Source organism: Syngnathus acus, chromosome 5 (assembly GCF_901709675.1).
Source record: "Syngnathus acus chromosome 5, fSynAcu1.2, whole genome shotgun sequence".
NCBI lineage: Eukaryota > Metazoa > Chordata > Actinopteri > Syngnathiformes > Syngnathidae > Syngnathus > Syngnathus acus.
In genome coordinates this window covers 5,560,506-5,584,638 of record NC_051091.1, presented here as the reverse complement: position 1 = coordinate 5,584,638, position 24,133 = coordinate 5,560,506, and the positions used below count along the sequence as shown (strand labels likewise).

The 24,133-nt window shown below is 42.4% G+C and overlaps 1 protein-coding gene across 5 annotated transcripts in view; it reads right to left on the bottom strand.

Annotated features, from left to right (window-relative positions):
- The window catches only part of LOC119123531 (plexin-A1-like), a 117,540-nt gene that overhangs the window by 84,615 nt on the left and 8,792 nt on the right, over positions 1–24,133 (bottom strand). For all 5 annotated transcript variants that reach the window (XM_037252704.1, XM_037252707.1, XM_037252706.1 and 2 more), the window contains 2 exons: positions 8,032–9,446; positions 406–588 (listed from right to left, as the gene is read on the bottom strand). In XM_037252704.1, the coding sequence (XP_037108599.1) occupies positions 406–588; positions 8,032–9,213 (1,365 nt within the window). In that variant the 5' untranslated portion in view covers positions 9,214–9,446. The remainder of the gene's footprint in view (positions 1–405; positions 589–8,031; positions 9,447–24,133) is intronic.

Sequence of the window (24,133 nt, the reverse complement as noted above, 5' to 3'; positions counted from 1 at the left end):
CACACACTCGGGTTGTTCTGCAAGTCGCTTCTATTATTTTTCAGTCATCCTCTTAATTGATCACAGAGCTGACGAAAGCAAAGAGTCTTTTTAAGTTTCCCTGCCAATGGATTGATCGAAAGCGAGCTCTTTGAATTAGAGGCGAGCCAGAATGCGGTAACGGTAACATTTTACACTCTGGCGTGACTAACATGACAATCAATGAAGGCAAAGCCACGGAGTTGCTGCAAACGCCTCATTAAACTAACGGGCTTCAAATCGGCCCTGAAATGTCATGAGGAAAATGAGTCTGGCTGCGTTCAATCTTTGCATTTGTGTGTGTTAGGGGGGATTGAAAACACACACACTACTGATCCAAATCAGTTTGAGCAAGAGACAATCGACATATAGTATTATCATTCATACCTTTTTCAGTTTGCCATTGCGCGTGCCGACAAAGGCCACGGTGTTGCCACGGTAGTCATACGCTGCCACCGAGGTCATGCCATCTTCTTTGTCGAGAAAGAGGGGGATGCCCTCGATGGTGCTGGTGCCACCCAGAGGCTGGTTGAAGTCCTGGCCGCAAAAGTTGTCGTCAATCTGCAAAGGCTGGCGAGAGAGAAATTGCATAGTTGGTATAGGTGCAAGTATAGCATAAGAATTTTTTTTTTTTTTTTTATTAGTTACTATATTTCGTAACTATTTTACAAAAACAACACAAAATGATCTATTCCACTTAAACTATCAACTTTCCGTGATGCTGCTCCATGTTAAGCGGCCCATCTAGTCAGAAACCCGACCCCACCCCTTCCAGAAAGAGAGCCCTATCATGGCTGAAGCTTATTGTAAAGTGCCTAGACATGCTGGTGGCGACCATGTGACAATATTTGGAGCATTCCAGTGTCACCAGAGAGACGATCACCCCGGGCACTCCGCTGACCCATATGACGCCTTAAACAGTCAGGCGTGCTCGCACACAGTCACGCGTTGGTTGCTGTCCAACAAAAAGCACGTTTCCACATTTTGTTAGCAGTCATATGTATTTTCAGCATTAAAACGATTTGGGGTGGGGGAAATGCAGATTTTTTATTTATTTATTTATTTACTCATTCATTCGTTCGTCTTCTTATATTCATTATCATTTATATCAAATGTGTTCTTTGCTGTTTTAGCATAACTGTGCCAAAGTGCAGGAAACGAGGTTCACACAAACACTTGGGTAGTGAGTAACTGGCAGTGTAATCCATAGTCTTATCACTACACATTATCTAATTGATCCGCGGAGAAGAAAAGATAACACGCAACACACCCTCACCCTCACAACACACCCTCACAATCTGACTTTTGCCTTTTGCGCAAGCGCACATCAACACATTGTTATTCAGTTTATTATTATTATTATTATTATAATACTTTCTTTTTCATTTCTATTACCGGTTTCATCCCTTCTTGGCAAATCTGCATCTATCATTCATCCACTTTGGAGTCCAAATGTGCGCATGCGTAGGGGTAGAGTCAATTGTCTTCTAAAGTCAACAGAGAGCTTGATCTCTGCCGACCTCTGTCTCAGGGTGCGAAGGAATTCTGGACTGTTTGATGGATATTTATGGCTGTGTGTTCAAGTAAGTGAGACTCACAGCCCCTTTCTCAAACAACTTTCTCTTGTGATTATCGTCACACAAAACTAGACTGCAGCAACCTGTGAGTTACTTCTCTGTGTATATAGACACTTTAACAAGCCAAAAAGCCATTTTAAGTCGGAGAGCAAGACAAGTGTCAGCGGGCAAAAGTTTTCAACCGTATAGCTATGGGAAAGCAACCCCCCCCCCCCCTTTCAGGATTACACATCCGTGCACCAAAGCAAAGCCATGACGTCACAGCCCAAGGGAAAACGTCTAAAGGGTTAATCCATTTTCTACAGACCAAGTCTCAGAAATGCTGTATACAGAACTCCCTAAAGTCCATAAAGGCCTAACATACACAAAACACACGTATACATGGTGCTATATGGGGCACTGGTGGGGAAAAGTCCCATAACATTCTATGAAGGATGAACTAAAAATTGCATGCGCGCTTTCATTTAATTTGAACATTGATTTTGCACATGGAATCAATTTTAAAAAATGACCAAGCAAAAAATAGACAACGACAGCGCCCACATCTAAAAAAAGAGTTTCCATCTGGAAAGAATACTCCCCTCTGTGATCTCTTATTGATGAGAGAGCATATTGAAGGTTCTGCTGTGTTCTCAAGGACGCACAACAAGCAGCAGGGAAGAAAGAGTTAAGCCAACAACCTGCTGCTGAGTTGAACAGCGGGCTTTTACAAACAAAAGAAAGCCAGATTCCGTGTGTGCATTGCGGCTTCCATAGTTGCGGCTTTTCTCCTATAGTGGCCCAGAACATTTATTATTCATCTTGCATCTCTTTTACATGTCACACTATAACCTAGATTGTTCTTTTCGTTTAGACGCTTTTGTTCCAGAATTCTCTGCCTACTTCAAATTGACTTGAGAGCTTTAGTCAGACATGTTAGCAAATGGTCACTGGTCTAGTTTTTCTCGGAAGGAGCTATTTGTACTCACGTCACACTGAGAACACACCAATGAAATGTAGTCATTCACGCGGCACTAAATATGCAAGGACAGTACACGCAAAACCGCCCGCAATTAGACCCGCTGAGTACGGACGCACATGGGCCAAGTCGTGCTAAAAAAGGAGATTGCTATTTCTTTTACATTTCATGCTAGTAAAATATGCGTGAGCAAATATTACGCCCGCCTCAAGTGGAATTCATCAATAGTCAGCTCCTTGAAAAGAAACAGCAGGGGACTTGTGTATGTGATTTTGATGACCAATGCCGGTGTAAAGAAAAACATACCAGAAGCCGAAAATTGCAGGGAAAATATTAGTTTGAATCAAGAAAGTAGAAATAACTTGCGCTGTGTACACATTACGTGTGAGACAGCGTAACCTTTGGTTAAAATAAAATAAACAAATTCACTCCGAGGTCACACCCAACTCTGGCCACTGTCTCATAACCATCATAACAGGGATCGGTATAGCATGATGGTTGTAGATAAGGCCACTAAGTACGCTACATAATCCTCTTCTGTGAGGGTGTGTGTGTGTGTGTGTGTGTGTGTGTGTGTGTGTGTGTGTGTGTGTGCGTGTCTGTGCGAGCCATAGGTTTGACAGGAAATGAATTATCTGGCAACAAACACAGGGGCAATTCCTCTGCAGCCTCTCACATTGTTTTCTTATCAGATGGCAAAAGTTTTCACAGAACACACACACACACACACAGGTGCCTTTACCTGAATGTGCATAGCAGAGTGAAGAATTGAGGGTGAGGCCGCCTCATAAATTACCCAGAAGTCTCAGCGGGGGCCTTGAACTTGTAGAGAAATTGCTAGAGTTGTTTCAAGAAGTGCTGCAGTGTGTGTGTGTATGTGTGTGTGCGCGTGTGTGTGTGAGTTACAACAAACACTCGAGTGATTTATTACAGAGGCACAACTCAGCATCTAATGGTAAGGAGAATACATATTCATAATGCTGAATTTCCTTGCGTGCAAATCCGTTGAGATGACTAACATTGGTGTTCAATGTGTTTAGAAGAACTTTTCTTGCAGCTACATTTGATAGAAACTGTGATCCAGACCACAATATAATGAATTTAATAGGGAGAACTCCACATTGTGTCCCTAATAAATTGATCTAAGCGACAATGAAGACGTTGAAAAATCTGCATGTGAAAAGGAGATCAGGTAACAATTGCGTGGCCGTCAATGGCTGCCCAGACATTCCCAGTTCTGGTTACCGGGGTGACACCCGATGATATGTCCCATTTCAGTCATCTGTCACTCAAGTGTATTCTAAGCTCCCACTGGAGCCTGCTTTTGTTGTGTCGTAAAGACTGCCAACACGTTTGTCCACTTCAACAGTTCTTTGACGCCAAAGTTTGGGCCAGGCCACAAAATGAATGAATGACATTCATTTCAATTTGACAGTGTTTCGAGTTAAAAGCGTGGTTAGCGAATACATTCAACTCATATCTCAAGGAACCACTGTAGGCAATAAAAAGTATCTCTCCTGTGTGCAAAAGATAAAAATGAACTAATAGTGTAAGAAGTATTTAAAAACAGTTGAATGTCAGCACTGCAGGCGCATTGTCTGGCCCACATTTTCTAATTACTCCTGATAACGATGTAAGCAACACGCCACCCACACACACATACAACACAGATCAATACCCAATTACATTGACAATTAGTATCATTAAAGCGTGGCGAGGGAAAGGGGATTTGTTGAGCTAAAGTCTCCTCAGAGAGACCAACAGAAAGGTCAAACAACATGAAGAACTGAGCTGCTCGCACACATTAGCTGCATGATGTCTCTTGCAAAATGTCCCCTAATAAACGAGATGAGAAGAAGGTTGGAGTGCAGAGCGGCTTTGACATTGTTGGCTCACACATGGGGGCTTTCTCATGTGCTCAGATGTTCATATAAATCAATCTTGTGAAGAAGGAAAAAAAAAACAAATTCCACAATTATGAATCTAAAAGGTGACCTAATCGCAGCGGCAACATAAACAGCCACCTGCACAATCAGTGTTCTCCGAGCTCACCTCATTTAGACTGCCAATTAACTCTGCTCATCAAGTCGGGCTCAATTAATCAAGGCAAATTACTTCAACACTTTTGCCCACACACATGCATTCTGGGTATTCCACTCCAGTCGGGTTGAGTATTACATGGTCCACAAGTGAGTTACACCCATTAAATGATATTTATCATGATGGATTTAATCAGGTTAAGAGCGGGTCTCACACAGTCGATTCTCCTCCACTTTGTCTGGGACAACATTAGCAATGTTTCTTGCTTACTCAACTTGGACTTGTGAGATTGATAATCGTAGTAAGAAAAAGGATCCGGTTACATAACGCCAATGATCATTTGATTAGATTTTTGCTTGGACATCTCCTAAATCGCGACCTATTTTTTTACAATTTTTTGGGGGTTTAGTTCAAGGACATGTAGGCCTGTTTTACTACCGGTTGACGATAACGGAATCTGATGGCACCGTACGGATTCTGCACCAAGATCAGAGGTGGGCCACCTTCCGGGAGGCGTTGCTATGGAGAATTCTGCATTGACATCACTGTGCATCATTACAGGGCGTACCGATTGATGGCAAGAAATTACTTTTGTTTGGATTGGAAGGAAGGATATGCCAACCCTGTGAATCAGACTGAAATTGAATTCCGATTTGGCTTGTTTATTCCGATACAATTGTTTCAATGGATGCTTTTTATTTGTCTTTGGGTTTTGTTCCTATCAGAATACAAAGCTTCATGTAAGCGCGGCTAGTGAATGATTCTCTGATGTAAGGACTTCACCACTTCACACACTTGCATGACTCATATTGCAATGAGAGTCCATGATTTGCTTTTTCATCATACCCACCGACTCTCAGCCTCGCCATGTTACAATTGTCCTTAAAATTGTCTTTCATCTCCGCTGTGTGATTGGAGCTCTTCAGTGCTCTCTGACTATTTAAAGTTCCTACTCACATGGCTTATTTTCTTCTCTAAACTCAACAATTGTCTTGTTTTCTTCTTCTTTTTCTTCACATTAACTTTGTCTTGCTTTCATGTGCACTTTCTCGGTGGAACGGGTTTGTATCGATCCACTTTCGAACCAAAGAAAAGGTCAGAGGTTTACTAATCACAAAAAAGACAGAACAAACACACGCCTACAAGGAGGGGAAAAAATAGCTAGGTCGCAGCATGAAGGTGGTGTGTGTAAAGACCAAAGACCATTCCAGGTAACAGGAACCAGCCACCATCTCATTCTGCCCATAAACACATCACACTAATGATTGCCAGAGGCCAGAAATTATGATGCAGCACAAATAGGAAGTCCACGCTGGGACTGGTGGAGCTCGGGGGGTCATCAATCACGACTGTGCGTCGTCTAGCAGCTGTGCCGGCCTCCCGCTCTCCTCCCTGGCCTGCCGTCTGTGCTGCTGTAACGCAGGGTCAAGCTAAACAGCTTTCCCACACAGCTCAGTCAAACGCAGTCTTAGGCGAGGCACTTAGGACGAAAGCACATTTGAAGTTGCGGGGAAGCTTGGAAACAGCGGGTGAGACTAGCTTAAGGGTTCAAGAACTGGAAAGGAGGACGGAGTTGAAGGTACAGTGGTGGGGAAAAAATGTCTGTCACCATTAGCGAGCCTGGCAAACCGGTTGAAAGTGTCTTGACTATTCTTTTAGATTACACCAGGTCCCAGTCACAGAAAAATTATATCGGCCATTTATGTGAGGTCAGATTTAAGGTCCTTTGGTCCACTGAGTGTGGTTATGGTCTCCAGTCAGTAGTGGGCAGCTGACATGAGGTCACTGCTTGAGGGCAGCGGAGCAGGCATCATTAACCTGAAGCTGACCCTCAGGCCTCACTGCTGTCATTCGGTTTGGCCATTGTGCTCATCTTAAATCATTGCTGCGGCCATCTTGGATACAATATTATCCATCTGTGCTGTGAGGTTATGATAACTCATGAGAAGAGCATATCGTATCTAAGAAATGAGAAAAATAATTCTGAGCGACAGACAAGATGGGGAACACAAGATGGGATATAAGTATTTAAAGCTCCCAAGAATGTAAAATACCCTGATTAAAGAAGATTACACAGATTAATACTGATTTAATGTTTTTGTCATTTAACAGGAGGGTCAACAAATCCCTTTTTTTTTCTTTTTTTTTAAATTACCTACGGTAATTCTGATGCCATGTATGAGCAAAACTCTGGACCCACATGAATAAAATATGAGGTCAGGGTAATCAGGCTCATGGAACAAGACAGCCAAGCCTTCAGCACCACACACAGTATATATTTTTTTTGTTTTTTAAATGAGAGCACTAGGTGCAGGACCTGATCATCAAAAGAGTCACGTGATCTTATACTGAATGTTATACCAATAGACCTCACACTCAACGTGCACTCCTTGCGCTTCCATACTTTGTACACAAGCACACACTTATGTGTTTCTATTGCAAAAGGGCAAGGGTCCAACTGAAATAAATGAGATCCTGTTTTCTGAATCACAGCTATTGTCTGTGTGGCAGGCCATAAAAAAAAAATCCACCAGAAAAGAATGAGACGACCACTGAACTGGAAAGATAGTTACTTTACAGAGGTTTTGATGACGAAGAAGGATAAAGGAGGGTGAATAGGGCCTTGGCTGGGTCCTTCACATCACTTACGCTAGCGAACAAAACACATCTGAACACAGGCAAATGAACGAGCATAAAGAGAAGGCTTGCGGCACAGCAGCCATCTCTTTTACACAACAGAGTGGAAAGTAATTAATGTGCAAAAAGGCCTTCTAAATGAAGGACACGTGCATTCGTAGAAAAAAACCCTCAAAAGGGATTTCAATTATAATGTACTGAAATTGAGCATGCTGGTGGGGTAGAATGCTTTCAAAAAGTAAAATGGTTGAAGAACCAAAACAGGGGTTGGACGTAAAGAAACTCTTCTCAATTGCCTCATATGGTTTAAGAAAGAACAAATAAAATAAATTCATAATGTCCACAAAACATGTACCGGACTATAAGGCGCGCCGGACAATAAGGCGCACCATTAATGCATCATGTCCGATTTTTAATCCAAATCACATCATTCTCCATTTTATCTTTTTTATTTCAACTTCAGATGCAACAAATTCCTTTATAATCACAAAATAATGATCCATAGTCTTTTTGATTCATGATTCATAGTCTTCAGCGGGCCACTTATGATTGATTTCCTGACACAATGCTTCGGGTCAGTTTAAATTTAGGAATTTGGTCCATAAATAAGGCGCACCGGACTAAAAGGCGCACTGTCGGCTTTTGAGACAATTTTAGGTTTTTCGGTCCGCCTTATAGTCGGGAAAGTACGGTAGACGAATGAGAACGAGTACTTTGAAGCTCAATTATTGACGATACAGTAACCAAACATTTTTGTCTGCCGAAAACTGCCCCAAAAGTGAAAAGTCAAAACACACTTACCGAGTTGATGCACGCCAGTTCCTTGTTGAGAAGCCATGGTAAGGAAAGCTTGCCATCTCCCTTGTAACAAGACTGGATCCTTTCCTTGATTTTCTCCTTTATTCTCCTCAGCGTGAACAGGCACAACGCTGATTCTTTGGGTGGTTTGGCGCGATTCTTCTGACCCTGAGAGAAGACCGTGAAGAGGATGTCTTCGTTCTCAGAGATCCCCAGAGAATTTGCCAGTTGACGGCCCGGTCGGGCCAAGTAGGCATCTTGAACCAGGCGGTACTCGACGCCGTCTTTAGTACAACCAATGGGGAACTCGACGTAGGAGTAAAATTTGGGGTCGTCAACACACAGGCGTACGATTTTGGAGGTGAAGAACTGCTCGCCGCTGGCGTCGGGAGAAGTGAGCTGAGTATCCAGCTGCATTGTAAGATAATACACAAACTGTTCACTGCTGAAGCTGTACACATAGTAGATGTCAAAAGCGGGGAACTTGGACAAAGTGTCGGATGGAATCTTCAGCTGAGAGGACACAAATTCATCTTGGTAGACAAAGCTAAACATGTCCGCGTTTTCTTCGTTCTCCATCAACTTCCGGCTAGAGAGGGTTGGGAAGTATTCGGACTTGCCATCAATGGGGGTTCCGATGAAGAGTTTGCTCGTTGAACTGTGAGGGGAGCTTATAATGACTCCTGACATGGTCCCCGACTCAGCCACACTGGACAGGTAGTGTTCCTTGCGATGGTGAGGCTCACCCAGTTTGAAGAGGTCATCCAGACGTAGAAATTGGCAGATTCCCTGCGAAGTGCTACCGCAGGCAATGAGGCGATTCTGGTCGTAGTCAATGAGTAGAAGCTTGTTCACGTTGGGTGTCTGAGCCAAGTCATGAGGGCACGACTGGACACTGGGCGGAGGGTAACACTTTTCGTTGTCCACCACCGGTCCAGTCATGTGGCTACGCAGCTTGGTTAGATTGCTGGACAACTTGAAAATCCAGTTGATAGCTCCCACGTAGACTTCTCCGGTTTTGTTGTGAATGGCCAAATGCGTAAGCCCCCATTCTGCAGGTGCAAATCGTTTGAAAGCTGGCGGCTGGCCTCCGCAGAAGGATGAAGTCATGAGAAGTAAAAACCCAAACACAGGAAACAGGTTCCCGAGAGCAGGGGAAACTGTTGCTCGAGCTTGCGAGCACATGTTTGGTTTGTCCCGAGGAGAGGCTTGGGGGGAGGGGAAGGAGAAAGAGAGGAGGAGGAGGAGGAGTGCAAACTTGACTTCCAAGTCAGGATTTGGAGTCTTTCAGGTCTACTGTCAAGAGAAGTATGTAAAGATGAAGTGGGGAACAAACACTTCTATTGATCCACTGTCCTGTTCGCGGCGTCACACGCCATCATCAGGAACATCATCCACAGAGGAACGCTGTGTGAGCCCTGAAAGACAGAGAGAAAACACCGTTAGTGACTGATGAACATTTCCCATTGATTATGCATCAAGCATAGAGGGGCCTTAAAGGCTCACAAATTAAACAGACAAAATGAGGCGGGTGGAAAAAAAAAAAAGCTGACATTTGCCACCTTGATGAATTAATGATATCAAATCAAGTCTGGAAGGCAAATGTGTGTTGGCATTTAATTATGAGGGAAGATAGCAGGGGAGCCATAAGCCAATTATTGAAGCCATAAGACTTTCTGGAAGAAGTAACGTACATAACATTCCAATCTGTAATATCATAACTTCAATCAGAGGAGGCAAATGTTAGATCACGTGCCAGTGCGTATTGTTACATTACAGCAATAGTCACCTTGTAACTAGGAAATTTAGAGTTGGTATTATGTGTGCGCGACTATTTTGACAAACCAATTCTTCTCCCACCAAGCAGAGATCTACTGTAAATGCTGATTATGCTAAATTGAACGCCTCAGTCCCAGGGAAGCCGTGCTTCACGACTACCTTGACAATCAAAGTGTCGACACAAACAGTGTTTTATGACCACTTCAAATCGGAAAAGATGAGAATCATTATGGAGTCCGGGAAGGTAAGATGAGGGGGGAGGCAAAAGCCGTAACATAGGGGATAATCAAATGGAGTCCCAGGTTTCTGCCTCCTGCTCCAAGGGTGGTGGCGGGAGCAAGGCTATCTGACTAGTATCAATCAATCAATCAGGGAGAAGGTCAAGTTGTCAGCTAACCAAGCTCAGAGGACTGAACGCGTGTTGTCAAATCTACATTTGTTGTCCTACGTGGATCGAGAGCAAGTGGGAACAGCAAACCACCTGGTCTTTACAAGCTTCAGGGAATTTTCTTTCCACTTACGTATATTACGAAGATATTAGAGCGTTGTGTTGTTTAAATGCAAAAAGACTTCAATCATTCTACTCATATCATGAGAAAAGATGGTAAAGATTTTCACTTTGATCAAACTGTCCAAAATGATGTGATGGTAAACTAAATGACTAATAATGGCGGCATGTTCCACATAGTTGCGTTTTCTCACAGCTGGCGTGGCATCAATTCATACTTAATGCAGCGGAACTGGATGGAAAGGCTTCTGCTACGGCCGTCACCGTAAGTAGATGATGCATATAAAATATAATACAATTCAATATATCATAACATTTTGCAAATGTGTGTATTTAAAATAATATCAAGTTATTACTGAAAGCTAATAATAATAATAATAGATTTCATTTGTTGTGGTTGATCCCCACAATAAATTATCAGTGCGTCTCACATAAGAAAGACAAGAACAACTATAAAGACACTAAAAGGTGGAGCAGGTGATGCTCAAAAAGACAGAGGGAAAAAAAAGAGTGGGTGATTTATTGGTGAGGGCCAGCAAGAGCCAAACAAAAGACAACTGCATTTTAATTAGCGCTCCACATGCACTTGAGCAGGAGACCAAGGATGAGGCACTTGAACACAACACTTAATGTACTAGTTACCAAATATTCAATGGGCCCATATTGTCTCCTCTTGGAGACTGCCACATTATTAAAACGAACAAGCTCCAAAAAAAAGGTCTTTCAAGTGTTGGCAGATGGCAATTTGAAATGTATATAAAGGACAGTTTAAAATGAAGACTAGAAGCAGAACAAAGAACGAGTGAATACGGAGGAGACCAAATTAAAATAAATAATTAAAACAGTTTTGCAATGACTGGCTTTGCAAGTAAGCACTCCGGCAGACTGTGAGCCACATCCGGCACCGTGCAGGGAACATGTCAATCATCCCAAGGCAGGAGTGACACTTTGGAATGTGCAGCCACCGTGTCAAAGGAAAAGAAGATGTTATCACATCAGGGAAAAGCATTACAGTGAACTGGCAGTAAGGGGTCAACTTGATTGGATTTGAGATCCGGATGCTCCTTGCATTGACGGAGAACCTCCGTACGTCAAAACACACTTGGAGTACTAATGAGGGATGCAAAGTGAGGTGAGGAAAGGCAGGAAAAGCTCGAAGGGTCATTGCCTTAACCCGAGATAAATTTGTTTTGCTTGACGGTAGTGGGAATCCCGAAAGGAGGTGATGGTGGTGTTTCAGGTCAAGTGATGAGGTTCCAGAGCCTCTTGAGAGTAGAGGTGGGGGAGGGGGAGGGGGAGTCATCACTCCCTCTTTCGAGTTTCCTCAAACCTGTCCGCTCCGATAATGGTCATTGCTCACCCCGGTGCAGTGCTGATTTATTGCCAGTGGCATATCAATTACAGCATTCACAACTGGAGGGGAGAAAGAGGAGAAGAAGGTTGCGCTGGAGGGAAGATGAGGAGGAGGAGGAGGAAGAAGTGGAAGGGTGCTCAGACAAATTCTCTGCCCCCTGCACCGTATCACAGCATGTGGATCACGTCGAGTACAGGAGAACATTAAGTGCCAAAGATTAAGTAAGTAGACTAAAATAGGAGTGGAATGACCCAGAAATAGGGATTCGGCCAAGTTGGGCTTTTACAGACTTTGCCTTATCTACACTCAATTTAAAAATGAGCTGGTTCCAAAGTTTGGGGTATTGGCATACAATCGCCTACACTGTACACAGGCTAAATTATATGATGTTAATTCATTACAACAAAAATTTGCATCTACTAAAATAGACCACGGCTTCTTACAGTAAATGTATTTATCAAAAATGTTGCACTATTGGTTAAATAAATAAAGAAATGTCTTATAATGAATGCAAATTCCAAACACACTCACTCACATATCTCGTGGGCAAGTCAATTATGCATCCCCGCCATAGCATATTTGGAGAGGCGACTGCAAAAAGTACGACTTAAAAGACACGCATTGATTGGACACACTCCAACCCATGCAAGCCCTCGGCACATGAGGTGTTTGTGTTTGTCACGCGCGTGTGTGTTTGTGCGCACACCCCAAAGCGTAAGCTTGCGCCCTGTATAGATACCATTCATGAATGAGTGCACGTTAAATACACACATGGCTCAAGCAAAAACAGTTCTCTCTTTTAATCTACTCCCCACCTCTTCATTTAGCAACCAACACACTCCAGAGACTGGAGGTTTACCCAAGAGAAGAGAGAGAGAGAGAGAGAGAGAGAGAGAGAGAGAGAGAGAGAGAGAGAGAGAGAGAGAGAGAGAGAGAGAGAGAGAGAGAGAGAGAGAGAGAGGGAGAAGGGTAAAGGATAGAAGAGCAAGAGAAGACTGCAGGAAGCAAGGACGGAGGTAGCCTGATGGGGGTTGCATGCTTAGAGAGGAGGTGAGATAGTAGGGGGGCCAAGTCCTGAAGCCATAATCCTCTCTCAGGGTCTGCCTAATCTAGCAATCACTATCTGCATATGGAAAGAATGGATTACCATCCCCCAAGATATTGTCGAGTGGATGACAGAGGGAGAGCAATCCCTAGACAGACAAACAATCGCAGAAGAAAAAAAAAAGTTGTTTTATTCTTCAGCTTGAACAAATCTCATTCAAATCTGAGCCAACAATTGAGAAATTTGCATTTGTAACATATGGCCTATAAAGAAGTCAGTTTCAAAGAAAGAGAGCCAGGAGAAGATGAGGATTGTAAGAGAGTTCGCACGCAATAAACTAATATCTGAAAACAGCGACAGAGCCATTACCCTGACGGCATGGGATTATCAGAAAATGTCGACATAATTGCAAAGGATCACTGGACTACGATCAGGAATCATCCAAGCCCATCTGTCAGTGTGCAATTTTGCCATTTGATCCTAGACCAACAACTACATCATGTGTATTAATAACTGCAAAAGTGTTTCTTAAGAGTGTGTCGCTCCAATACAATAAAGCGCCAAAAGGTTGAACGCCATCTGGTCAATACCAGATTTATAAAATCTGCCCAAAAAAATATTTGTATAGAAAATCATAGAAATTGAATTGAACTCCTTCATTCCTATTTTAAGAAACATTTAAAGCCCCATGAAATAGAGTTTAAAAATAAATTATATCACGGGTATCAATACGGCCAAACAATACATCTTTATCGATGTTGATAGAACAAAATAACATTTACAGCTCCGCTGACCTGAAAAAAAGTTAGCGGCCACTAGTATCCAAACCGTCCCATGGTATCTAACTAACCCTCGCAGAGAGGTAGCTGAAACTTCTTGAGTGCATGTGACAATTGCCAGCTGCCAGCAAAAGACCACAGTCCGACTGCGGGCACGACATCATATAAATTCCTCTTGCTCTCATTCCCTGACACTTCAGTTTCTACTCTGACGTAGCCAGTGAAATGCCTGAACAGGCTACTTTACATATAATGAGAGAAAATAGTAGATTTATTGGCAGTTGGGAATGTGTCTGAACAGAGCACAGTTGTCCTTGCCACCAGCGTGTGCAAAATATAGGACAAAGAGGCCCACACACACACATTTAACACACTCATGTCAGCTCTGTTAGTCTGACCGCTGACCTCAAATCAGCCCCGAACAAGAATGCAGAAGGAATGTGTTGCAGCCACACCTCAATGAGGAATTCATCACCTCCAATATTCCGCGGCATAATATGAAATGTGAAAGATAAATTGTGACAAGTATATCCCTATGTGCGCGTGCATGGAACTTTTTCCATATTTCGCATTCATTTTGACGGTATGCAAAACCGTCCCGGTGTTTCTCAATTTCTTGTTTGGATAGTCCGTGCCAGATTTGGCTGGTGAAGACAGAGTCGAGTATCTCCGAGGCATAGAGCTGTTGTGGTTACAATAACACATGGCAAGTAGACAGATTGTTTTCATCTGCATCTTTATATGGACTTCCATCCCCTGTGGATCTCGCTTCATTGAATTCTCTTATCCTCATATATCCTCTTTCAGTCGTGCCAGTCACACATTTCGCCAATTTTCTCCTCCTGTTAAGACTCACAGTCTTAAGAGACCTAATATTTCCTTATAGGTACATAAAATGGACTGAAATATTAGGACATTTAATCAATCAAGAATTGGTCATGAGCCCATAGTTGGCTTTTTTTAACAATATAGTGTGTAGTGGTAGGTCGATGAAACGATAAGTTAGCTTCGGGGTGTTGGAATCAATCATATCGTCGAAGCGGTGGCATCATGCGGCAATGAACAATTGGGAATCTATGTCGTGGCAGATAATAATCGATCATAATGATTTGTTCATATTCAGCACGCTAGATAAATATTCTTATGGTCTGTCCTGCCTGTGCCAGTTGTCAATGATAGTTTCATTCAGATGATTATAGCTTTTGGTCTCATGGAACTGACATCATTCATCACATAAGTGATGGGACAAAATGATGGGTGGAAGTTGCCAGCTAGCAGCTAAGGATGCTGCATACTTTAAAAGCGGATGTTTGGACGCATTATGGATTTTACCAACAGGCGGGGGATATGTCGGGAACACAACCTACTCGAGCTGTGGGAGGCTCTATAATGAAAGATTCTCAACTGAACATCCGTGAAGAACACTGGAGACGCGACAAGATTCTGTCGTGTGACCACTTTACATTAAAGGTGATACCTTCTCATTACAACGAAACCACAGCTCGGGAAAAAACGTCACCACCACAAGTACAACTGGGCGAGGCGAGTATTTCTGGTATGATTTGTGAGGCCAATCCAAATAATTTATGTTAAGGTTTAATGTCATTCAGTTTAATTTGTTTGCGATAAAATAGAAGCTTACAGTAAATCGGATTGTTTGGATTCATTAATGAAAGCAAAAACAGTCAAATAGTGACATCAAATTGAATCGGTGACATCACAGTATGAATCGAATTGAATCGAATCCTGAGTGAAGAGTCACACATAGTTTAAAGTCAATGCGGTGGTCTTACGAACCAGAAACATATGACCCGCAAGAGCATTTGATTGTATCCACCATGCAAATGTAAAACCAACAACAACAACAAAAAATAATCTTATGAGATAGGAGAATAAACATTTGGTTTTTTTCACATTTTTTTTAGAATTCAGGTATTATTCTTGGACACAATACAGTTGTAAAAAATCATTCCCACCTATTGCAATGCGAAAAAAAGAATGATGCGGAAATTGTTTCAACAACCGTTTGTGCCAATTCTACACCCGCATAAAGCCGGCCCACGTTTTAGTCGCCACACAAAACGATAAAAGCAGCGTCAGATTAGCGGTTTACGCTGTAATCTCTCTCGACTGGGTCTTTCTTTCTGTGTCATAAATCCTCCGTCTGTGTGAATGTGTGCGTCTGTGTCAGTGTGTGAAGAAGGTGGCGAGAATGTAGGTCAAGGCCGGAGCAAGCCTGATTCAATTTAAATAGGAGTAGCACAGACAAAAGTTCAGCTAAAAGAACCAGCTGAACCGGTACCGATGACAAATCATGACAAACTTTCTCAATGTAAACAAGCCCACATGATTTGGGGAAATATTTTTTTGTCTCAATAAACTCGTGCAATTATCTGGACTGTCAAGAGTTGTGTTTTTTCCCAATCCAGTTAAACTTCTTCAATTTGAGCAACCCTAAGATATTACCGATACATGGTACAGTTTTGTCCAAAAAAAAAAAAAAAAACAGACCCAGTGTGGGAACTGCATGCAAACACACCCCTGTCATGTGTGAATGGTTGCTTCGTTTCAAACAAGACAGCTGATTACTTAAATCAACATTGAAGAATGCTAGCCACAATTAAGGTCAACCACAAAGCGCTTCGTTTCTAAAAGCTATTCATACCTCCCACAATGTCATTGTCTGAGCTTCCCAAACTGGTTGGATAGGTGTTAAAGGGCGGAAAATGCCTGGTGGCAGGTTTAGTTAGTGAACATTACGATGCATATTAAGATTTTAATTAAGCGTAAATAAAGATGCGACTATGGGACAAATCTATTATCACGCAACCATGCAAAAAAATGCTGTGTGATTTTAGTCTGGAGCTAAAGAAAAACACATTCTTTGGTAATACTGCTTATCAGGGTCAACTTTTTGAAACAACATTGTCAATGAGCTAGCAGGTATAAATGCGTCCTTTCAAAGAGAAAGGCATTAAGAAAATCCTTCCATGCTGATATTTTAATGATGCTATAAATATCGTCTCTCCTTGTCAGATTGAGTGCGAGACTTGAGCCAAAAATCATCTGTAGCGGTTGCACGGTCAACTTGTTCTCGGACCACACTGAAGTTGAAACTCAAAGCTTTTTTTACGGTGTAGCTTGCCATTAGCTGACCTACACATTCCACAAAAGGATTATGTCCATGTCTTGCTCTGGCTCATAGCTTCTCATTTGCAGTCGCAAGTGATATGTCTGTTTTCATTAAGCATATTCAAAGAGACAGAAACCATACCACGTTACAACTAATTTCCTCTAGCTGAACAACGGAATCCTTCATTGCATTTTTTTTTTGTATTCATAAAAACCCTGCCTCATTGTAATGAAAAACCAGTAACGCAACTATAATCTGTATAGTTTATACAGAAAGCCTGGAAAACTTTGTTTTGTGTAAAAGCGGCACACGCTATATTTCCCGACTGATGTGCACAGTTTAAAATCCATCCATAGTGTATATCCGTTTGTTATTGGTTATCGTTTTCAGGGTCATGGGGAAGCTGGGGCCTCTCACAGATGACTGTGCGAAAGGCAGACCACACTCAGCATTGATCGGGGCATATATGGACTGACAATTGTTCACACTTGCATCCACGCTGACGGTCACTGAGTGGAAGTCCATTCCACACTATTGGAATGAAAAGTCAACTGTGAGTGAAACTACACTTGACCCAGTTCAAAACTACCATATTTTCAGGACTATAAAGCGCACCTAAAAACCTAAGATTTTCTCAAAAGCCGACAGTGCACCTTATAGTCCGGTGCGCCTTATACTATATGGACCATTCATGGACCTAAATTTAAACTGGCCCGAAGCATTGTGTCATGAAATCAATCATAAGTGGCCCGCTGAAGACTATGAATCATGAATCAAAAAGACTATGGATCATTATTTTGTGATTATAAAGTAATTTGTTGCGTCTGAAGTTGAAATTAAAAAGATAAAACGGAGAATGATTTGATTTGGATTAAATATCTGACATGATGCATTAATGGTGCGCCTTATAGTCCGGTGCGCCTTATGTAAGGACAAAGTTTTAAAATGGGCCATGCATTGAAGGTGCGCCTTATAGTCCGGTGCGCCTTATAGTCCAGAAAATACGGTATGTTAGTGCATTTATGAACGAGATCGAGATTCACTCAATTGCATGTTTCATGACAACTGAGGGTTAAAAAAAAAGTAAAATAGCAAGGAGACAAGAGGGAAAAGGGATGCAAATTAAAGGCAAAATAATGGAAAAGAAAGCGGGGGAAAGATGAGAAGAGTCAAACGATACCTTTACAGATAGCCAGCCAGGCAGAACGGGACGGAATGAAGAGAGATAAGCGCAAAACAGTCTGTGCATGTTTAGCTTTTCCCTCGACAGCAAATAGGAAATTGAGTGCCTGTCACATAGCTCGACCACTTGAGACTACTTGAAGAAGTACGCATTTGTCCATAATGTGGACGCTTCTTAGCTTGTCAGTCAAAAAAGTCTCGATTCTAAAGTCATTGACAAGAGTAATTTTCTAAATGGATGGCGCAAATTAGAACACTGTCAAGTCACTAAGCACGTTTGTGTGACGTGGAGCGACGGCAACCTTTTGAGATGCGCCTGCCTGTTCTTGGAGCAAATCCCAAAAGGAAGGGAGCGGGACTACTGGTCAGTCCAGAAAGACGAGTAACATCATCGCCATTGTGAGTCTCGTACAGGGTGGGGGAAGCCGGATTTGAACACAAACGGACTCTATAGGTCAATTTGGATTTATTTATTAAATTTTTTTATTTGGACAATTTTGTCTTGCCAAATGAAAATGGGGTGGCTCAAGAGTGGGGGGAAAAACAAGCCAATCTGAGTCAAACAAAACTCTGTCCATAGATCTTGTCGCTATCTTTGTGCCAGTGGAACCTCAGAGGTCCTACTTTGTGTGGGACTACATTGTGCAGGTGGATTGAGAACGGAGACAAAACCAAAAACTATGTCAGTAGGAGTAATGTGAGCAGAGTAGAAGAGTGATAAGGAGAGATGGCTAGTAGCTGAGGAAGATGAGTGAGAGGGGAAAAAAAAGAAAAGGAGGAGAGCGAAATGACACTGAGCTGAGACCTACTACGGCTAAAAGCCACTAACGATAGCTTTTGGGTTAACCACAAACTAAAGTTGCACACAGGCAGTTCACTTTCTGATGACAAAAATGACTCAAAACAAAGAGAAACCACTCTCCCGAGCCCCCAACAGTAATCTAGACTGAGGTGATAAAAAAAAAAAGTGAAATTTGATCTGCAATCCAAAAATTGTGAAAACATATTAAATTACCCAAATTTGGATTTAGGAGATTTCCACTCAACAGTGATAATACGCCAATGTCATGCATGACTTTAGTAGGACATTTTTCTGTAAACTTGGCAAAGAAAAGAATCGGCTACACAAAGAGTGAATTAAACAAACAAAAAGCAAAAATGTCATTGATACAAATGAGCATTGACCTCGTATTTCACAGCCACTGCTTGGTAATTGGATTGAATGCTAAACCGGTCTCCATTGCAGCAGTGCAATCCACTTTCCTCTGCGGGTCATCTGACCCTTCCCTTGATGTTTTTCAGAATGGCTTCCGTGGTCTGATCTGCCTTGTTAAAACATCATGAGATTTGTCAAGGGGGGGTAAGCGTGCTCACCCAAAAGGCAACATTAGCATCTTTAAAGCAAACCAACCTGCGTGTGTAAATTGGGAATCATCTTTCATTTTGTATTTTTGAAGAGCAAAGTGTGAATTTAAGGGAAAGAAACTTATTGGCACGCTTGAAAATCAAGCTCCTCTTTAAGCAGATTTATTAGCGAGTGGGGAGGAGGGATAAGGAAATGAGAACCAGACTAAACGAGATCAAGAGATTATGCAGAGCAACCGCAACTGCTAAGTCCATCAAACACACAAACAAAAAAAAAAACCTCTTGAAGCGGTTGTCATGGCTCCTGAAAGGTCTCATCCAGCAATTGTGACTTTGTGTGGCCTAAATGAAGCCTCATTGAAAGCTAATCTGGGTTACCGTGGTGCCATATTGCCGACAGTGTGCACGTGTGCGCATGCACTGTTGTTTCCGTTCGATCACGTCTGTTCTCCAGCTGCATGCGGTTCCAGACCCCGTGGCTGTGGCAGTCTGGCGGTAAAATTACTCAAGTCATGATTAGCAGATCAGTGGCTGTGGTGGTCTGCTGGCACAGTTAGTTAGGTTGCGTTTGGCAGAGCTCTGGCCGTGGTGATCTGTTGGTCGTTATTCCAAAATCTGAGAGGGTGCCCTCTGGGGAAAATCCTATAGCGACAAGCACAAAATCAGCACTCCCCAAAACCTTGTATCATAAAACATGGGGTTGAGGAACGGGCCATAATATGTCTCCAGAAGTAGTTGAGGAAGAAAAATAGTTCCAGATGCACACATACGCACACACTCAAACCTTAATAAGAAAACACAACCCAGAACCTAAACTGAAAGAAGTTTCTGTGGCTTTTACTCAATTTCATTTCATCAAGGTTGCACGAAATAAATCATCTGGATCCCAGAGACACTTTTTGTAATGTCACTACACATTTATTTAAAAAAATGTCTGGATCCAGATATATTGTGCAATCACTTGATGAAATTAACTTGAGTGAATTCAATACACAATTTCTTTTTTTTCAATGAACGGAACTTGTTACAGACGTCCCATTTCAGACTCGCATTTCAGCGAGTTTAACCCGACAAACAACAGTCGGAAAATGTCCTTCGATTTACAATCGAAGGGGGGGGAAAAAGTGGCCTCCACAAATGAAAGCTGAATCACGCTTTGACTGTCAACATTGACACTGGTACAGAGCGTAAACAAGCCTCCCATCACAAACACACAGGGGCTGGGTCTTTACCACAGTGGCGCCGGAGCACGGCCGGCAGCAGCTACTAATTAAGAGTGCTTGGCTGAGTAGCTATAGTTAGCGCCGGTGCTACAGGGCTGAGGAGAATAGGGCAACATGTCTGACACTATCCCTGTATGTGCACATGTTACTGACAACCCTGCAGCTCCAGACCAGGCCCCCCCAGTTCAAGTCCTGCTGACTCAGTGTCAACACAGCCTTTCTGGCTGCAACACTGCTGTAACAGCAGGCAGCGGGAAGAGCAATTTGCTCTTTCTGTGTCTGTGTGACTTTATTTTCTTCACCCATATTTGACATCCTCACTCTCCGCTTCCTCCCTCCCGCAGCACATAGTCAAGTGATTCAATAAGCTTTATTGGCAACTGACACAGACATGGGGATTAGAGTGGAGCTCAAAACAGGACATTCATTTGCTAAATGTTGCACAATAGATTAACACTCCCTTGCCAAATATGCTTCAGAGCAATCTCCTTTCTCTCTTTTTCAAATAAGTCTTGGATAGTATATATACCTGGCGAACAACCTTGTTGGGTAACATTGGGAATTAACTGCTCCACTGGACCAATGCACATAAACACGAGATAAAAATAGAACGGAAGCACGTCCTCATATATCTTCAGACTTAGGGACAATACTCGCCTACTTGAGGCAAGTGGTAAAAATGATGAGCTGAGCTGGAAATCACACATTAGACATAAAGTCTACAGATTCATGAAGCACTGCAGCGATAAACAAAGTCGGACATATCCTGGCCTGAACGTCATGCCACTGACTCCACTTTTTTTGTACCGTGCTGAGGTTTGGGGAAATGTTGTCATTGATAACTCTCAAAAATTTGCGATGAAAACCATACCGAAGAAATCAATGCAATTCCAAATATGTCCAATTCAAGATATTGTTATGACTGCATGCATATGATGTTCGAAGTACTTCGTTTCAAGCGTTAACATTTTTGCATGAAAGTTTCTGTTGTCTAAACCGAAGAAAAAGAGAAGAAGGGTGCGGCATCATTTGTGTTTCAGCCAAAGTCCTTTTCCAGCAGCTACTCTTTACTTTATGCAGGCCTAAATTATGTTGTGATTACGAGACAATTTGGTACGCTGACCACAAGAAACAAACTGAATACTCGTCTGGCTATATTTTGGGGCATTTTCACATTAGATGTATTTATTCATTTTAGTTTAGTAAAAGAAGCCAAGGTTTGTCCCACCCCACCTTGAAATCACAGGTGAGTGTATCAAAATATATCAAACGTGCATTGTGACAGGTTAAGAGGCTTGGCCTGGGGCCCGCGTATTTAGCGTGCCAGCTAATCCCATTGTTGTTGTTGTCGCTGGGACCAAAGTAGCACACTTGATGTTAAACCCTTGCTCTTCACTCTGTCTCTTATCATCAGACACAACTGTCCAGATTTAAGTTCATACTATTGGAATTTATTGCACATTTTAAAAAGAGCAGATTGCTGCCAAGCGGCCAATGTCAGAATGGCGCAATTTGATTGACAGCCTTTGTGGAGATTTATGCATTAATACAATGCCATCCACTTTGCCGTCATTTCAAGAACTGTCGTCTACGGTGATGCATTGCATACAAAACACAGTTGCTCATTTTCATTTTCAGTCTAAACAGAGTGTGTCATTTTGTTTGTTTGTTCTTTTCTGTGTTCCCAAATGTTTACCTCGGCATAACAATGGACTAGCCTGGGAGAATCCGAACAATGAAAGTCTGATCCTTCCTTTGTGTGTTTGTTTCTTTTCTAGGCTGCTATAATTTTGACTGCAGTTTAAGAATCGTTTCATTCTTCAACTTCTTCAACATCATTGTGTACAAAATTAGATTCTATGTCTTCTCTGAGTGACTCACAGACAGACTTGCTAGGGAGCATCCACAATTAGTCTGGTCTTCCAGAATCAAGTCACAACAAATTGGTTCCAAACTACACCCTGGACTGGTCACTGATTGTAAGCGGCCACGACAACCGCAAGAAAACTAGATGTGGGAAGCTAAGCTTAACTTAAATTTACAACACCCAGTATTTCCCGGCATTGTTGCATACAAACACTAACCAGGTCGAACTTTGTTTTGGTTCCATGATTAATGTTTGGCTATTTTCAAGGTAGTATGGTTGTTAGTTGACCATTACAAAAACATTTTGAATATTTTTTTTATGTTGTAATCTGAAGAAAAAAAATGAACAAAGCTAAATTTGACCAAATAAATTAAAATAAATAAAGAGCTAATATCAGAGAATTAAATGGGCCGGACGATTACCTTAATAGTAATATCAACACCTCATTGTTGCACTGTTATGATGTCTTATTCTGATATCTGGGCTTTTAGCCAACTAACTGTTGGGCCAACAGTTCCATCAGAGCAGATGCTAAAGGTGATCCGGCTACCAAAGCTACAAGACTGCGCCTTAAATAGACTCGAGCTTAATTCTGATGACTGCAACAGGTCAGATTAGTTAATTTTTATCCTCTGCTTGACTGAAAGAAGATCAAACATTCTGACCATGACAACAACCACAAAAGCGGCAAAGAGAGCAGCCATTGTATTTTACGCAATAATTGATTGTGCTCCAGAATGTCAGAGAGCAGCGAGTGATGATGCACAAAAGCTGAGCAGCTTTTCGTTAGAAGTTCAACAGCCAGACAGAGGGAGCAGATGAGTGCGCCGTGCAACCATCCTCGTGCTGGCCCCGTGCCAGTCGTGCTCCAAAAGAGGAACGCGGAGAACTGGAGGGTGCTTTGAATCTGTTCGTGTGTGGGGAGGGGGGCATGCATTCCCCTGGCAAGATCCCCGGGACACAGCGGAGGGCAGGGTTCAGCCACTGAAGGAGAAGCTGGCAGTCAATTAGCGGCTCGCATTTACACAACAAATGGATCGCCCACGTTTTTCCAACTCTCACACGAGTGCGTGCACACCACTCACGAGTGTATCCACTCAGTACTCATCAGCACACGCCAACGCAAGGTCAGGGAAATTTAGGGGGGGCAGGTGGCACAGTAAGAGAGACAGAGCAAGAGGGCAGCTATCTCCTGGAGTGGTACTCCACTCATGCTAACTCGGCGGCTGTATCCGTCACACAAAGACGGAAGACGCGTTCACTACTGCTGCAGAATATTGCAGCTGTTCAAAGTGATGTAATCTCAAACTCTTCTCTACTTTACAGCTCGTGAGCTACTTTCACATTTCGATTAGGGAACTAATAATTAATAAGGATTCATTGTGTGTGACATAAAACACTAAGAGCTGTTAATGTGAATGGGTTATCCATTCCACTCTAGACAAGGTTTGTCAATAGAGGTGTCAAAATTAATCGACAACAAAACGATTATCAAATTAATCGCAATCAAGTAATTGTTTGGAGACATTATTTAACTAAAGACTGTCCAAATCTTCTGAGCTGCGGTGTGTTTAAAGCAGAGGTGAAGTCAATGACAAGCCATGTGATAAATCATGAGATGGATATTGGGGGGGGTTGAAAGGGACTTAGAACTAAATCATAATCTCTGTCCATGCTAACCTCCCTTGCTCTTGCCAACCATCTGTCATTCTCTACTATTAACATACAGGTAAGAACGGTCTTGTTTAAAGCCCGAATATGTAGATCGTAATTATCCGAGTGCATTTGTGTGGTTAAGAGAAGAAACCTGATAAAAATAAGACGAACGCCGTTGACGTTAAACGTCGGATAAGCAGCCATTCGGTTCGCT